Genomic DNA, 18,078 nt, shown 5'->3' with positions numbered 1-18,078 from the left:
TCTAGTTAGGCCACACTTCGAGTACTGTGTTCAGTTCTGGTCGCCTCATTATAGGAAGGATGTGGAGGCGTTGGGGAGGGTGCAGAGGAGATTTACCAGGATGCTGCCTGGATTAGAGAGTATTGAATATGAGGAGAGGCTTAAGGTGCTAGGGCTTTATTCACTGGAAAGGAGGAGGATGAGAGGAGACATGATAGAGGTATACAAAATACTGAGAGGAATAGATAGAGTAGACAGTCAGCGCCTCCTTCCCAGGGCACCAATGCTCAAGACGAGAGGGCATGGCTTTAAGGTTATGAGTGGGAGGTTCAGGGGAGATGTCAGAGGGAGGTTTTTCACCCAGAGAGTGGTTGGTGCATGGAATGCACTGCCTGGGGTGGTGGTGGAGGCAGATACATTGAACAGGTTCAATAGCTTGTTGGATAGGCATATGGAGGAGTGTGGGATGGGGGGATATGCGGGAGGAAGGGGTTAGGTAGTGTGAGGGTGGTTTGATGGACGGCACAACATGGTGGGCCGAAGGGCCTGTTTTGTGCTGTATGGTTCTATGGTTGTGTGCCTCCTTTAGAGAAGTAATTTTATATCTTTGCACTGTACTGCTGCCACAAAACAACAAATTTCACATGATACAAATCAGTGATGATAAACCTGATTCTGAGCTGTTTGATTGTCTGAGATTGTGACAACTGATTTTACTTTGATGCCTCCATCTCCCTGTTATTAGTGCCTCTTTCCCTGGCATTAATTAATGCACAGCCATAGCTAAATCTCTGACTTGCAATGTTGAGGCAAACATCTTAAAGCTGCTCTGATCTATTTTCCATATCCGATTTGTTGATTCCTCAGTGTGCTAATGAAATTTGTACATTTGGGCACAGCTCGACAGCTGTAATAATGGAGTTACAACCTTGTTTTGAAGCCTAGAGTGACCACCTTCAGATTTACAACTGAATTTTTTTTTGTGTGTCTTTCAAATGATTCAGACTTTTAAATTCTTGTAGAGTGAGTCTGTTACCAGAGATGGGCTTACACGAATTAATTGTCTCTGTTAGATTTAGAAAATAAACTTAAGATCTATGGAAAAGATGAAAGTTGGGAGTGGTACACATAAAATTGGGAAGCGTTTAGCCTTTGCCTTTTGGATAATGCCTAACCACATAATTTAACTGTAAGGTGCCTTGAATGTAATTCAATAATATAAATTTCCTCCTACAGCTTTGTTTGTGACAATTGCCTGAAGAAAGCGGGTAAAACAAGAAAAGAAAATAAATTCAGCTCCAAAAGTAAGTATTTCTGTATCTTGGAAGGTTATCTTTTGTGTCTGTGATCAACTGATATCACAGGATAAACACCACCTATTTAGCTGCATCACCTCTCTCTGCCTTAACCACATAACTTTTAGTTTGAACGTAGCACTTGTCTTTTTCAGCACTGCTGCTTATTGGCTGCAAATGTTGCAGAGTAAGTGAACGATAGTGGTGCCCTTTATTAAAGCCTCCATCTACACGTGACAATGTAATATTAACTTGACAGTCAACTGCCAGGACTGGAAAAAACTTTGGAAGAGAAAACTTGGGATAGATCAGAGAGTAGAATGTAAGTTTAAATATGAAAGCAGACAATTTGCCAAGAGAAGGAAAGATTACAACTGAACCAGCAGGGTGGTGCATTTTTATTGTTTAAAAATGGTTGTTAAATAGTTGAATCCACAAGAATGCTGTCCCTGAGCTAAGTTGGCATCTTGTAAGGGTCTTGATTCCATTCTATGAGAACTACATCCATCATGAAATGCTACTTCCCATGATTAGTGCTCAATAAGTTACTCATCTCCAAACTCCCTTTCTTCAGCTCCTTGAATATTTGGCTATCTTCTAAATCCACACCTATTTTTTGTATATCTGAATCCCTGCAGTACTAAAACAATTCTGACATGACATGTGTGATTATAACAATGAAAAACTATCCAACCTCAAACATAGAATATAAAAATTAGAACTAGGAGTTGGCCATCTGGCCCTTCAAGCCAGCTTTACCATTCATCAGTACCATGGCTGATCTACCTTGGTTTTCCTGCCCTATACCCATAGTCCCTGATTCCTTTAATATCTAGAAATATAGCTATCTTGGTTTTGAAATCAACCTGTGTCTGAACCTACACAGCCCACTAGTGTAGAGAATTCCAAAGATTTTAACTCCTATGTGTGACGACGTTTCTCCACATCTCAATTCTAAACAGCCAACCCCATATTCTGAGACCATTATCCCTGGTTCTAGACTTTCACCCAGAGTAAACATCCTCCCTGCATCTTGCCTGTTGAGCCCTGTAGGTTTCAATGAGATCACAACACTCGGGGGAATTAAGGCCTAGTCTCCTCATACGGCAAACTTACCAAGCTAGAAATCATGCCAGATGACCTTTGTTGCATTCCCTCTGGGAAAAGTTTATCCTTTTCAGTAGAGAGATCGATGCTGTATACAATACTCCAGATGTGGTTTCACCAACGGCAGTAAGACATCTTTACTCCTGCACTCAAATCCTCTTGTAATAAAGGCCTTCCTGATTGCTCGCTGCACCTGCATGTTAGCTTTCAGTGACTTATGTACAAGGACACCTAGTCCCTTTGAACATCAACAGTTCCCAATCTGTCACCATTCAACAAATCCTTTTGTTTTTCTGTTTTGTGTACAAAAGTGACTGACCTTGCGTTTTTCCACACCTCATTCCGTCTTGCCTGTCTGAAGCCTTTGACAGTGCCTTTCCACCAACCTGTAAATGGGGGACACTGGTCAATCACCTGGTTCCATTCTTCTCTATCCAGATGACCTGTGTGTTGTCTGAGAGACATCTGCATTTGCTTCTATTCCTGCATGTGCATTGTAACCTCTGTTATACCCCTCCTACCTCATCTACATGCTGTCCCTTGGCAGTCATTGTAACTCATAGGATCAGTTTCCACATGTCACTGACAACACCCAGCCCCACCTCACTACCATTTCTCTTGACGCTCCATTATTGGATGCAGAAATGTCATCCCCACAACAAACTTTATTTCCTAGCTACCAACTCCATCTGTCTTCCTAGTGAATATCTGAGGCCATATCAAACTGTGCACAACCTTTGATTTTGAGATTAAATTCTGACCATATCTGTGCCCATTTCCATCTGTGAAATGTGGTCTGACTCTGCATGGCTGGAATCGTCAACCATCCCTTCATTATCTCTCGACTTATGTGTTGCAACCTATCCCATGGCCTCCCATGTTCTACCCTCATAACTCTGAAATTATCTGAAGGTCAAACAGGGAACTTGCACCATCTCTCATCTATTAGGTGAGGGTTAATCCCATAAATTAGATCTCATTTAACTTCCAAACCAATACAATACAGTTGGATGTGCATTCTGTTAAATTGTTAAAAGCAGGGTGTCATTCTTGCAATTTAATTCTGTTTATATTTTGAAGTTTCTTATCTCAGAAGAGCCCGGGGTACAGGCATAGGATCATAGAAGTTACCCTTAGGCAATACTATGTCATGAGTCTTCCCCCAACTCCCTCCAGATGTTTTGAAATATAAAAATAATCAACAAAATTTCACTCCATAAATGTTACAAGCAAATCAGTTTTGCTGTTCACCACAATTCTTTACTCTGTGCAGTTGCACTACAATCTTTCGTCTTTCAACGACTCAGTACATAAATTATTAAACTCTCACCCATTTATGGTAACGCAGCTATATTTATCCTCCTGCATTGTTCTTTGATTTTAATCAGCAAGAGGATCGGTGCTGGTCCATGCCAGCTACTGAAGGCAAGAATTGGTGGGAATAAATTGCTACCCCATCCCCTTTAACAGAATTGTTATTCTAGGAAAGGGACCATTTGATAATATATTTGTCTCCCATTCTTTTCACCCCAAATGAGAACAAACATACTCACACATAAATACACTGTGATTGTCTTGAATCTCAGTCATTTACCACATGGTTGCCACACTACAAATGAAATGTTTATTTATATCAATACGGCCATGATGTACTTTCCAGGAAATCAGAAGTTTTTTGTACTTCAGAATAGGATTCATAATGTGAATTTTACTGTTTCTGCTGTGTGTGCTTATGCTGAGTTTCTGTTCTCAGGGTTACAAACAACCAGGTTAGGAAATCATTTAGAAGACAGAGTGAACAAATTTCTACGACGTCAGAACCATCCTGAAGCTGGGGAAGTTTTTGTCCGTGTCGTATCCAGCTCAGATAAAACAGTGGAAGTCAAACCAGGGATGAAAAGCAGGCAAGTAAACAAGCACCTAGAGGTCATGTTACACTAAAAGATGCAGCTGCTTGGGAGTTTTATCATTATTTTTCCTCCTGAGGAGAATCTGTTTGAAAACACAAGTGGGAGCTAACCTTGGTATCTGCAGATGATCCTATGAGGGCAGAGCATGTAGGTCAAGGTGATGAGCCAGCCATGGATAAATGCTGCATATAGTGGTGGGTTTGGGTGAAAATAAATGCCCCAGAGGAATTTGTTCAAGGCTTTTATGGGGTCACTTCAGTGATGTGGCAAGCTAACACAAAAATCAAACAAAGTTGTGAGGGCAGTGGTAAATCTAAGGAGCGTGAGGGAGGAAAATGAGGTTGAAGGTAGAACTGTAGTTGGATGATTAATGGGTCAATATGGTCTTCTGGAGGAGGGGATGCTGTTTGGAACTGAGGGATCCAGGAAAGGGAATGTGCATCGATGTCAGCAGGAAAGCGGAAAGGTGTTCCTGAGATGAGTGAAAAAGGCCAGGAAAGGTGGGGTCAGGCTTGGACAAGGTGAGCTTGGAAAGGTCAGAAGAAAATGGGGTGAAAGAGGATTAAGACTATAGTGGTGAAGATAAGAGCACTGAGGGATGTAAAGAAGTGAAAGGAGGAGGAGGAAAGGCATCTGATGGGCTCAATGAGCAAAAAGGAAGATTACAAGACTATTTTGCTGCAATTCTAGTGGTACCTTACTGGGCACCAACTTCAGGTAGGCCCATCATTTGTTGCTCATGACCACAGATTGCTGGAAGGAAGGTAGCTAAGCTCCTTGATCTGAAGTAAAGTGACATGTACTATCACAGTAACAACAGGAAATGCTGCAAACACACAGCAAGTCAGGCAGTCATACTGAGATGTCCAGCATTTCCTGACTTGCTTTCATATTTACAGCAGTTGCAATATTTTGCTGTTGACTTACTGCCTCAGGTTTGTTAGTGTTGCTCAGGGGTCATGTGACAGATTTGGGAAGAAATGGAAAACAGGTTGATGCAGTGTGTAGAGAGACTGTGAGGAAGGATAGGCAGTTGATGGGGCAAAATTGCAGTCAGTTGGATGGGTTGAAGTGTGTGTATTTTAATGCAAGAAGTATCAGGAATAAGGGTGATGAACTTAGAGTGGGGGTAAGTACATGGAACTACAATGTTGTGGCCATTACAGAGACTTGGCTGTCACAAGGGCAGGAATGGCTGCTGGATGTTCCAGGGTTTAGGTGTTTCTAAAGGGACAGGGAGGGAGGTAAAAGAGTGGCAGTGGCATTGCTAATCAGGAATAGTATCACAGCTGCAGAAAGGGAGGATGTCCTGCAGGGATCGTCTACCAAGTCAGTGTGGTTGGAGGTCAGAAACAGGAAGGGAGCGATCACTCTATTGGGAGTATTCTATAGACCCCCCCACCCCCACCCCAATAGCAACAGAGACACTGAGGAACAGATCAGGAGGCAGATTTTGGAAAGGTGCAAAAATAACAGGGTTATTGTCATGGGTGATTTCAACTTCCCCAATATTGAATGGCACCTCCTAAGTGCAAAAGGTTTGGATGGGGCAGAATTTGTTAGGTGTGTCCAGGAAGGATTCCTGATACAATATGTACACAGACCAACCAGAGGAGAGGCCAATTTGGATCTGGTACTAGGCAATGAACCTGGTCAGGTGTCAGATCTCTCGGTGGGTGAGCATTTCAGAGACAGTTACCACAACTCCCTGACCTTTACCCTTGCCTTGGAGAGGGATAGGAGCAGACAATATGGGAAAGTATTTAATTGGGGGAGGGAGAATTATGATGCTATTAGGCAGGAACTTGGGAGTGTAAATTGGGAGCAGATGTACTCAGGGAAATGCACAATAGAAATGTGGAGGTTGCTTAGAGATCGTTTGCAGGGAGTTCTGGATAGGTTTGTCCCATTGAGGGAGGAAAAGGATGGTAGGGTGAAGGAACCGTGGTTGACAAGAGATCTGGAATATCTAGTGAAGAGGAAGAAAGAAGTTTACTTAAGGTTTAGGAAGCAAGGATCAGACAGGGTTCTAGAGAGTTGCAAAGTAGCCAGGAAGGAGCTTAAGAATGGACTTAGGAGAGCTAGAAGGGGGCATGAGAAGGCCTTGGTGAGTAGGATTAAGAAAAACCCCAAGGTGTTCTACTCGTATGTGAAGAACAGGAGGATGATGAGAGTGAAGGTAGGACCGATTATGGATAGAAGAGGAAACATGTGCCTGGAGCTGGAGGAGGTAGGGGAGGTCCTTAATGAATACTTTGCTTCAGTATTCACCTGTGAAAGAGACCTGGACGTTTGTGAGGACAGCGTAAAACAGGATGATAAGATAAAACATGTCGATGTTAAGGAGGAGGATGTGCTGGAACTTTTGAAAAACATTAGGATAAATAAGTCCCTGGGGCCAGACGGGATATATCTCAGGATACTACAGGAGGCGAGGGAAGAGATTTCTGAGCCCTTGGCGATGACATTTGCGTCCTCACTGGCCACACGAGTAGTACCAGATGATTGGAGGGAAGCAAATGTTACTCCTTTGTTCAAGAAGAGGAGTAGGGATGACTCTGGGAATTAGTGAGTCTTACCTCAGTGGTGGGGAAATTATTGGAAAAGATTCTTAGGGACAGGATTTATGAGTATTTGGAGAAGCATAGTCTGATTAGGGATAGTTAGCATGGCTTTGTGAGAGGCAGGTTGTGCCTCACGAGCCTGATTGAATTCTTTGAGGATGTGACAAAACACATTGAGGGTAGAGCAGCAGATGTGGTGTATATGGACTTTATTAAGACTTTAGTTAAGGTTCCCCATGATAGGCTCATTCAGAAGGTCAGGAGGCATGGGATCCAGGGAAACTTGGCTGTATGGATTCAGAATTGACTTACCCATAGAAAGCAGAGGGTAGTTGTAGATGGAGTGTATTCTGCCTAGAGGCCGGTGACTAGTGGTGTTCTGCAGGGATCTGTTCTGGGACCCCTGTTCTTTGTGATTTTTATAAATGACTTGGATGGGTAAGTGGAAGGGTCGGTTAGTAAGTTTGCAGATGACACGAAGGTTGTTGGTGTTGTGGATAGTGTAGAAGGTTGTTGAGGGGACATTGATAGATGCAAAGCTGGGCTGAGAAGTGGCAGATGGAGTTCAACCTGGAAAAGTGTGAAGTGATTCACTTTGGAAGGTCGAATTTGAAGGCAGAATACAGGGTTAATGGCAGGATTGTCACCAGTGTGGAGGAACAAAGGGATCTTGGGGTTTCCAAGTCCATAGATCCCTCAAAATTGCCGAGCAAGTTGATAGGGTTGTTTAGATGGCGTATGGCGTGTTTGCCTTCATTAGTCGGGGGATTGAGTTCAAGAGTCGCGAGGTAATGTTGCAGCCCTATAACACTCTGGTTAGACCACACTTGGAGCATTGTGTCCAGTTCTGGTCGCCTCACTATTGGAAGGATGTGAAAGCTTTTGATAGGGTGCAGGGGAGATTTACCAGGATGCTGCCTGGATCGGAGAGCACGTCTTATGAGGATAGGTTGAGCGAGTTAGGGCTTTTCTCTTTGGAGAGAAGGAGGATGAGAGGTGACCTGATAGAGGTGTACAAGATGATAAGAGGCATAGATCGAGTGGACAGTCAGAGACTTTTTCCCAGGGCAAAAATGGCTAACGTGAGGGGCCATAATTTTAAGGTGACTGGAAGAAGGTATTGGGGGGATGTCAGAGGTAAGTTTTTTTTTATACAGAGAGTGGTGGGTGCATGCAACGCACTGCCAGGGATGCTGGTAGAGGCAGATACCTTAGGGACATTTAAGAGACTCCTAGATGGGCCCATGGATGATAGAAAAATGGAGGGGTGTGTATGAGGGAATGGTTAGATTGATCTTAGAGTAGGTTAAAAGGTCGACACAACATCGTGGGCTGAAGGGCCTGTACTGTGCTGTAATGTTGTATTTCTATGTTCTAATAGTTGCTTTCAGTTTTTGACTGTTTAGTTTAATTTAAAACAGAATTTAAATGGTATTTTCTCAATTCATACCCTACCCTAGTCTTTTTCAAAAGGTGAATTTTTTGTACATGGAGTTGAGAGAAGATTGTGATCTAATGTAAATCTCTGTAATTGTGGCTCACTTTCTTATTTCAGGTTTGTGGATACGGGTGAAATGTCGGAAACTTTTCCTTACAGAACAAAAGCACTTTTTGCTTTTGAAGAGATCGATGGTGTAGATGTCTGTTTCTTTGGAATGCACGTCCAGGAATATGGCTCCGACTGTCCAACTCCTAATACGAGGTACTGACACACCATGCGTACAGTGTAGTTAGCAGGTGATTTACTTACAGCCTGTTTTGGTTCACCTTTATGGACAGTTGGTAAAAGACAGTTTCATTTCATCCAACGGTAGTTCAATTAAATATATAATTTTGAAAGTGGAGTGATGCAAGAAAAAGAAATGTTATAAGAAATTTACACCTTTAATGCAGTAGTGTAAAATTGAGAGATCCAGATGGGTTAGATGGGAACCTTAACGGAGAGGTCAGTAACTGGAAGGCATAGATTTAAAGTAAATACTAGAAAGGTTAAAAGAGGTGGAGCTTTTTCGCAAAGATGATGGTGAGGGCTTGGAACTCACCACCTAATACTCAAAGCATTGATGTACCATAACCTATCCTCAAGAGCTTGGAAGTGTACTGAGACCAGAGCTTTTTCAGCTAACATGGACTTGATTCTAGAATAGCCACATTTCTTTTCCCATTTTGCTGGATGTTTTGTTTAATGACCCTTTAATCACCTGCTAATGACTGATACTGTTTCTCTTGCAGGCGTGTGTACATATCATACCTTGACAGTATTCACTTCTTCCGCCCAAGATGCCTCCGAACTGCAGTCTATCACGAAATCTTAATTGGTTACCTGGAGTATGTGAAAAAACTTGGGTAAGTTCCACTTTAGGACTTTGGACGTTTTGGGGTTTTTTTGTGTGTAATGATTTGCACTTTGGATATGCTGTGTCCTTTCTTCTATCTCGTGTCCATCCTTTGCCGATGTGCATTCCCAATAGTCATAGAAATCCTAATTCTTTTTATAGCTCATAAAATACTTCCATTGAATTAATTTTCCCTTGGTTATCCGGTTCCAATGCATTTGGTTGTAAGCAATCTTTGGCTTTTAAATGCCTATATTTTGCTAGACATTGAGATGGTGAGAGGTTGTTTTCCTGGCTGGAGATTCTAGAACCAGGAATAAAAACTTAAGATTGAGGAGAAACCCCTTCACCCATAAGGTTGTGAATGTTTGGAATTCTTAATTTAGGAAAGCTTGTCATTGAGACTGATAATTTTTTGGATGCTAAAGGAATTGAGGGACATGGAGATAAGGTGGGGAAGTGGAGTCAGGGTAAAATCAGTGTGATATTACTGGATGGAGCTGGATGACCTGCTCTTCCTCCCATTCCTATTTTGAAGTAGTTACATCAACATCCAGATAGAGTACATTTGAACAGTTAAGCTGAAATATGTAGATGAGATTGCAATTTTCCCTGCATACTTTAGATCAGGATAGTAGAGTCATACAGCATAGAAACAGGCCCTTCGGTCCAACTGGTCTATACCAACCAATATTCCTATCTAAGCTAGCCCCACTTGCCTGCATTTGGCCTATATCCCTCTAAACCTTTCCCATCCATATCGCTGTCCAAGTACCTTTTAAATGTTGTTAATGTACCTGCCTCAACAACTTCCCCTGGCAGCTCGTTCCATATACTGAACACACTCTGGGTGGAAAAAGTTGCCCCTTGGGTTCCTATTAAATCTCTCCCCTCTCACTTTAACCCTGTGCCCTCTAGTTCTTGATACCCCAACCCTGAGAAAAAGACTGTGCACTTTCACCCTATCTATGCCCCTCATGATTTTATACAGTAGCTGTACCTCAGTAAATTACTTTACCTGTGATCTACTGTTCTGTGCAGGTTTACACAGGGCCATATATGGGCATGTCCTCCCAGTGAAGGTGATGATTACATCTTCCACTGCCACCCAGCTGATCAGAAGATCCCCAAACCTAAACGGTTGCAGGAATGGTATAAGAAAATGCTGGACAAAGCTTTTGCTGAGCGAATCATACATGATTACAAGGTTAGTTCTTAAGTTCTATTATCTGTTCCCTGCTTTAAAAAAGTAGTTATTGTGCATGCCTCAGTGTAATCCACTTGCCTTGTAATGCTGACCAATGTAGACTTGAAGGTACAGCTCCCCAGGCATCCTGACCTCAGATTACTCTTACAGTCTGTTGTTGTTGAAATATTCCAGCTCCCAACTAGAATAAGGAAGAGTTCTGGAAAAGTTGCCCTTAAAGCTTTGTCCAAACAAACAATCCTATGTATGTGTTAATGTGTTTGTTCAAATAGACATGTGGTTGGCAGCTTACTAATTGCCAGAGCAAACTACATTAATAATAATTAGAGGGAACTGTTTGTGGCCTCTAACTGCTTAGACTTGTCACTGTTCTGTGGGTAGTTTCAAAGTACTTAAAGTTCAGAAATGGAAAATCCTAATTTTTGCTACTGAAAATGGTTTTCTGCCATAATAAAGTCTTAAGAGGCTATTAATGACATCAATGGATTTTACATCGCTTCCTATGCATTGATCTAAGCCCATGAAAGTAAAAAGCTTCATTTTTGTTTGATGGGTAATTTAAATCTTTTATTAATATTCCAAGTTCTTTAGCCTGAGTGTTGGAATTTCTGATTTTTTGATGGCATAACAATCAGAATGTTACTACAGGCTGAAATTCTGTGGTCCGGCATGTTTTGAATCTGGCACTATTCGTTTGCAGAGTGAGTGACCACCAGGGCAGCTGTATTAGCAGTGCCAAGCCACCAAGTTTGGTTATATTTACTTTCTGTTTAAGCTTTATTATATATACATATGTTTCAACAACTTTAAGTATTAAAAAAAAAGTACAATACAGCATTTCAATTGTAATTCTGCTGTTATGACGCAGCAATAAATATGCAGAGTGAACTGGCAAGTCTAGGGGTTAGGTGTATGTTTATGTAGGGGGTTCCCGAGCAATTTCTGTGGTGCAGCACTGGTCAGGTCCCAAGGGAGCCGGATTAGATCGTTTTAACCTGTATACTCATCCAAAAGTTTACCAGATTCAGGGGTAGCCAAGGAAATGGAAGCAGTATACACATGTACACAACACAGAGTGTTTAAAAAAGAGTTAAATGCAATCAAAGCTTTTTGTCAGAAATAAGGTATTCCCTTTGGTTGAAGCATGGTTCAATTCCTTCTACCTAAACTTGATTAGAGAACAGTTCATTTCAATCATCAGCTTCAAAGCTTATCAATTGATATTTCTTCCATCAAATCAATTCATTGCGTTTCAAATGCAAATTTTCTTTGACACGGGTTAGTAGGTGAATTTAAATGAAGCCCACAGCCAGCATAAGACTTGCACAGCTATTTGTTTAGCCAGCCATCACTCACAACACAACTCAACAACTGGTACTAAGTATGTTGAAGCATAAAATTTTCTTCAGCAGATCAATCGTGATTAGTAAAAATACCTTGAAACACTGTCTTATCAGTAGTTTCAGATTACCAAAAGAGCAAAGATAATTACATTTGAGACACTGAATTCCTCAATAATCAGTGTACATCTGTGGGGAATATGTATCTGTATTTTAAAATAACATATTGTTTAATTCTCTAACAACCGTTGATCAATTTCTGCGTGTACATACTTTGTTATGTGCACTCCCTTAAAAGAAATAGCATGTCATTTGATGTTAACTTAGTTTTAATTCACTGGCAGGATATCTTCAAACAAGCAACAGAGGACCGGTTGACCAGTGCAAATGAGTTGCCTTATTTTGAGGGCGATTTTTGGCCCAATGTACTTGAAGAAAGCATAAAAGAGTTGGAACAGGAAGAAGAGGAACGGAAAAGAGAGGAGAACAGCATTCCCAGTGAAACCCCAGATGTGAGTGTTGGGAAGTGGCTGATATGAAATTGTTGGACGTTAAACTTGCACTGAATGTTTGCTTTAACTCTTCAGTTACAGGCTCTAAAGCAGCAGTAGAGTCCACCAGTCTACTACGATGTCTGATTTGCTTGATATTTTGCAGTTTACTAACAGTTTCATAAGTTGCTTTGAGATAGAACAACACCTGTGTATTTATAATACAAAAGCAATATACTGTGAATGCTGGAAATCTGAAATAAAAACAAAACTCAGCAAATCAGATCAGGCAGCAACTATGAAGAGAAGCAGGCAAAGTTCACTGTCCAAATTCTGGGCAAAGAAGTTTCTTGGATTGAGTGCTTTCCTTCCTCTTTGCAACTTGTATATGCCTTGTGTCCCAACAATGATGTTTTTTATCATAACCAGTAGAAGTTAATTTTCTCAGTTATCATTTTTACATGAAAAATATGGTATTTTAAACTGTGATTTAAATAATCTTTTAGTCTCTGTTTTTGTACTTGGACTAATGTGAATTTGGATCCTGGGGGATTTGATCAAGGCCAAAAGATGAGCATTTAATGTTTGAAGTTCAACATTAGAACAGCTCATGAGACCGACTGATTCTGTAATTGAAGAATTTGTCAGTGAACACATTCTGTTTCACAAAGCGTAGAGTGTACTTCTACAGGCGATGTAATCATCAAAAATAGTTCGTGCTCTTATCATTAAGGAATCTTTGGTTGCGATCTTTAGTGACGCAATTATCTAATGGGAAAATAACAGGCATTCATTTGTATGCTGTACCTGGGTACAGTGGCCTACTCCAGTTAGAAACCTGCAGGCTCTACAATATCACAGCTGCTTTTCCAGGTTTGTTACAATGTTCTGTTCAAGTGCAGATCTTGGCTTGATGCAAGACCATTTGTGTATTTGGAAGAGAGTTATGTAGACAGGGTCCATCAGGTGACAGTCACCCCCCTTAGAGCAGGTACATCTGAGGTTCAGGATGCAGATAGAATGGTGACTGTCAGGGGAGGGAAGAGGAAGAAGTCAGGCAGGCAGACGGAGCAGGGAACCCCGGAGGCTGTTCTCCTCAGTAACAGGTTTTCCACCTTGGAGGCTGTTGAGGGGGATGACCTGCAGGGGCCTAGCTGCAGTAACCAGGTCTCTGGCACTGGGACTGGTACTGCTGCTCAGAAGGGAAGGGTGGGAAAGAGACATGCGGTGATAGGGGACTCGATAGTCAGGGAAACAGATAGGAGGTTCTGTGGCAGTGAGCATGAATCCCGGATGGTATGTTGCCTCCCAGGTGCCAGGGTCCGGGATGTCACTGATCAGGTCCACAGGATTCTTGAGCAGGAAGGAGAGCAGCCAGAAGTTGTGCTCCATGTTGGCACCAACAACATAGGTAGGAAGGGGGATGAGGTCCTGAAGAGCGAGTTCAGGGAGCTAGGCAAAAGACTGAGGAACAGGACCTCAAGGGTAGCAATCTCGCGATTGCTGCCGGTGCCACGCGATAGTGAAGGCAGGAACAGGAGGAGGTGGCAGATAAATGCGTGGCTGAGAAGTTGGTGCAGGAGGGAGGGTTTTAGATTTTTGGATCATTGGGATCTATTCTCGGGAAGGTGGGACCTGTACAGAGAGGACGGGTTACACCCGAACCAGAAGGGGGCCAATATCCTTGCGGCTAGGATTGCTAGGGTGGTTCGGGAAGGTTTAACCTAGTTTGTGAGGGGGAAGGGAACCGGAGGAGTAGGTCAGAGGAAGAAGGGGATGGGGAAAAGTTAGATCAAACAGGTAGAGAGGCTTTGGGGAAGGAGAAGCAGAATATAGGCTATAAAAGTAGTAAGGTAGATGGACTGAAGTGTGTTTACTTAAATGCAAGAAGTGTCAGGAATAAGGGAGATGAACTGAGGGCTTGGATAAGTATGGGGGACTATGATATTGTGGCTATTACTGAGACATGGCTGACTTCAGGGCAGGAGTGAATATTGAATATTCCTGGTTTTCGGTGTTTTAAGAGGGATAGGGAAGGGGGGAGAAGAGGAGGAGGGGTGGCGATACTGGTCAGGGACACTGTTACGGCTGCGGAAAGGATGGATTTTGTAGAAGGATCATCTCTAGAGTCCGTATGGGTGGAATTAAGGAACAAGAAAGGAGCAGTTACTCTTCTAGGAGTATTCTATAGGCCCCCCGGTAGCAGTAGAGATATAGAGGAGCAGATTGGCAGGCAGTGTTTGGAGAGAAGCAGAAATAACAGGGTTGTTATAATGGGAGACTTCAACTTCCCAAATATAGACTGGAACCTGCTTAGTGCCAAAGGTTTAGATGGGACAGAGTTTGTTAAATGTGTCCAGGAGGGATTCCTGACGCAGTATGTTGACAGGCCGACGAGAGGGAATGCCACGTTAGATCTAGTTTTAGGAAATGAACCAGGACAGGTGGTGGGTGAGCATTTGGGGGACAGTGACCATTGCTCCATAACCTTTAAAATTGTCATGGACAGGGACAGGTGCAGAGAGGACAAGAAGATATTTAATTGGGGAAGGGCGAACTATGAGGCTATAAGGAGAGAACTTGGGAGTGTAAATTGGGATGTCCTTTTTGAAGGGAAATGTACCATGGAGATGTGGTCGATGTTCAGGGACCTTATGCAGGACGTTAGGGATAAATATGTCCCGGTGAGGCAGAGAAGGAATGGCAGGGTGAAGGAACCGTGGGTGACGAGAGAGGTGGAACGACTAGTTAGGGAGAAGAAGGTAGCATGCATAAGGTATAAGCAGCAAGGTTCAGACAGGGCCCGTGAGGAATATAGAGTAGCGAGGAAGGAACTTAAGAAAGGGCTGAGGAGAGCTAGAAGGGGACATGAAAAGGCGTTAGCTGGTAGGGTTAAGGAAAATCCCAAGGCCTTTTTCACGTATGTGAAGGGTAGGAGGATGGCTAGGGTAAAGGTAGATCCGATTAAAGACAAAGGTGGGAAAATGTGCCTGAAGGCGGCAGAAGTAGGAGAAGTTCTCCATGAATACTTCTCTTCGGTATTCACCAAGGAGAGGGGTCTTTATGACGCAGAAGGGAGTGCTGGTAAGGGTAATGTTCTCGAGGTTGTAGATATCAAGACAGAGGATGTGTTGAAGTTGTTAAATAATATCAAGACAGATAAATCTCTGGGGCCTGACTGGATTTTCCCCAGGCTGCTTCGAGAGGCGAGGGAAGAGATTGTTGAACCGCTGGTAAGGATCTTTGAGTCCACGGGGATGGTGCCGGAGGATTGGAGGGTGGCGAATGTTGTCCCCTTGTTCAAAAAAGGTAGTAGGGATAGTCCAGGGAATTACAGACCGGTGAGTCTCACGTCTGTGGTGGGTAAGCTGTTAAAGAGGATTCTAAGGGATAGGATCTATGAACACCTAGAGAATCATGGACTGATTAGGGACAGCCAGCATGGCTTTGTGAAGGGAAGGTCTTGCCTCACAAGCCTGATAGAGTTCTTTGAGGAGGTGACGAGGAGGATTGATGAGGGTAGTGCGGTGGATGTGGTCTATATGGATTTTAGTAAGGCGTTTGATAAGGTTCCTCATGGTAGGCTTCTTCAGAAGGTCAGAGGCCAAGGGATCCAGGGAAGCTTGGCTGTGTGGATTAGGAATTGGCTTGCATGTAGAAAGCAGAGGGTTGTGGTGGAGGGAGTGCCCTCGGATTGGAAGGCAGTAACTAGTGGTGTCCCGCAGGGATCGGTTCTAGGACCTCTACCTTTTGTGATATTTATAGATGACTTAGATGAGGGGGTGGAAGGCTGGGTTAGTAATTTTGCGGACGACACTAAGATCGGCGGTGTTGTGGATAGTGTGGAGGGCTGTCGGAGCTTACAGAGGGATATTGATAGGATGCAGGGCTGGGCTGACAAGTGGCAGATGGAGTTCAATCCGGAGAAGTGTGAGGCGGTACACTTTGGAAGGACACACTCCAGGGCAGAGTACAGGGTAAATGGCAAGGTACTTGGCAGTGTAGAGGAGCAGAGGGATCTGGGGGTTCATATTCACAGTTCACTGAAAGTTGCGTCACAGGTGGATAGAGCAGTTAAGAAGGCCTATGGGATGTTAGCTTTCATAAGTCGTGGGATTGAGTTGCAGCTTTACAAAACTCTAGTTAGGCCACACTTAGAGTACTGTGTTCAGTTCTGGTCGCCGCATTATAGGAAGGATGTGGAGGCGTTGGAGAGGGTGCAGAGGAGATTTACCAGGATGCTGCCTGGATTAGAGCGCATGGAATATGAGGAAAGGCTTAAGGTGCTAGGGCTTTATTCACTGGAAAGGAGGAGGATGAGAGGAGACATGATAGAGGTATATAAAATACTGAGAGGAATAGATAGAGTAGACAGTCAGCGCCTCCTTCCCAGGGCACCAATACTCAAGACGAGGGCATGGCTTTAAGGTTATGGGTGGGAGGTTCAGGGGAGATGTCAGGGGGAGGTTTTTCACCCAGAGAGTGGTTGGTGCATGGAATGCACTGCCTGGGGTGGTGGTGGAGGCAGATACATTGGACAGGTTCAAGAGTTTGTTGGATAGGCACATGGAGGAATGTGAGATAGAGGGATATGCGGGAGGAAAGGGTTAGATGGTGTGAGGGTGGTTTGATGGACGGCACAACATGGTGGGCCGAAGGGCCTGTTTTGTGCTGTACGGTTCTATGGTTTAATACAGAAAAATCTAAATCCATGTTCCTTTGACAGAAGTGTTTGCAAGTACCCAGAATTCAAGCAGGAATACCTATTATCAGAAGGCGGCAAAGCTGTAAGGAATTTGGTGGAATGTCTTCTGTTCTATATAAAGTAACAGTTAAAAGGTCTGCTGTGGAGTATGCAAAATTGTTTAAATACCCTTTTGTACCTTTTCCAGGGGAAGAAAGGAGACAGCAAAAATGCAAAGAAAAAGAACAATAAGAAAACTAATAAGAATAAGAGCAGCATTAGTCGAGCTAACAAGAAAAAACCTGGAATGCCAAATGTGGCGAATGACTTGTCGCAGAAGCTGTATGCCACAATGGAAAAGCATAAAGAGGTACTAACTGCATGGGATGTATAAACTCAGCCACATGAGCAGTTGCTTTGTTTTCTCAATATGTTATTCTTTCCCAAATCACCAGTGATTGATATGCTTTTGCTGAGTATTTAAAAAGCTGGCAACCTTTGAGGTGAAGGAGATGAAATGGACCCCACTCCTGATAGTAATCCAGCAAACCCTGTGGTAAGGATCCATGTGGCAGAATTGGTCTTCAGTGAAAAACATCCCCTCGACCAAGCAGTTTGCTGATGTTCAGTATCATTGCTTAGAATGGAGTAAGAGCCTCTTGACGATGTCAAAAGAAATAGAGCACGTTCCATCAAGAAATCGGCATCAGTAGAAGTCTGAAGAACGTTTGTGAGGCGGAACAGCAAAAGCTTATCATATTAGATTTCAGATTTATAAATAATCCTACTTAATCATATTATACCTCATCAGTTAATGCTTAATCCCTGCAGAGTTGTTGCAGCTTTGTTTATTATTGCAGAGTTAGCTAGTGCTAAGTTTCCCAGCAACTGGCATTTTGGGGTGTTGTGTGAGAGAGGAATAGGAGAACAGAGAAGAAACAATCGCCTTACCTCCTGCCCAGGTTAGCCATAGTATCTCAAAAACCATCTCAGGAAACCTTTGCATGCTGCACTATTACCCCCTGCTGATGGAGGCAGATGGTAAGGGCAAGAACATACCACAGGAAAAGTGCAACTTCTTTAAAATTATAATCACTCCCTCAGGATAACTTGAAACCTAATACAGGAATTAGTGAGTCACTTCACGGATACTGTTTTGTGGATT

At 43.0% G+C, this 18,078-nt stretch overlaps 1 protein-coding gene across 1 annotated transcript in view; it reads left to right on the top strand.

The window, feature by feature from the left end:
• The window catches only part of LOC127573201 (CREB-binding protein-like), a 117,744-nt gene that overhangs the window by 96,388 nt on the left and 3,278 nt on the right, over positions 1-18,078 (top strand). The window contains exons 23-29 of the mRNA XM_052021201.1: positions 1,216-1,283; positions 4,135-4,285; positions 8,411-8,557; positions 9,088-9,201; positions 10,233-10,398; positions 12,083-12,250; positions 17,122-17,283. Coding sequence (XP_051877161.1) covers positions 1,216-1,283; positions 4,135-4,285; positions 8,411-8,557; positions 9,088-9,201; positions 10,233-10,398; positions 12,083-12,250; positions 17,122-17,283 — 976 coding nt within the window. The remainder of the gene's footprint in view (positions 1-1,215; positions 1,284-4,134; positions 4,286-8,410; positions 8,558-9,087; positions 9,202-10,232; positions 10,399-12,082; positions 12,251-17,121; positions 17,284-18,078) is intronic.

The sequence above is a fragment of the Pristis pectinata genome, chromosome 8 (assembly GCF_009764475.1).
Source record: "Pristis pectinata isolate sPriPec2 chromosome 8, sPriPec2.1.pri, whole genome shotgun sequence".
In the NCBI taxonomy this organism is placed as follows: Eukaryota; Metazoa; Chordata; class Chondrichthyes; order Rhinopristiformes; family Pristidae; genus Pristis; species Pristis pectinata.
This window is presented reverse-complemented; position numbering and strand designations above follow the sequence as displayed.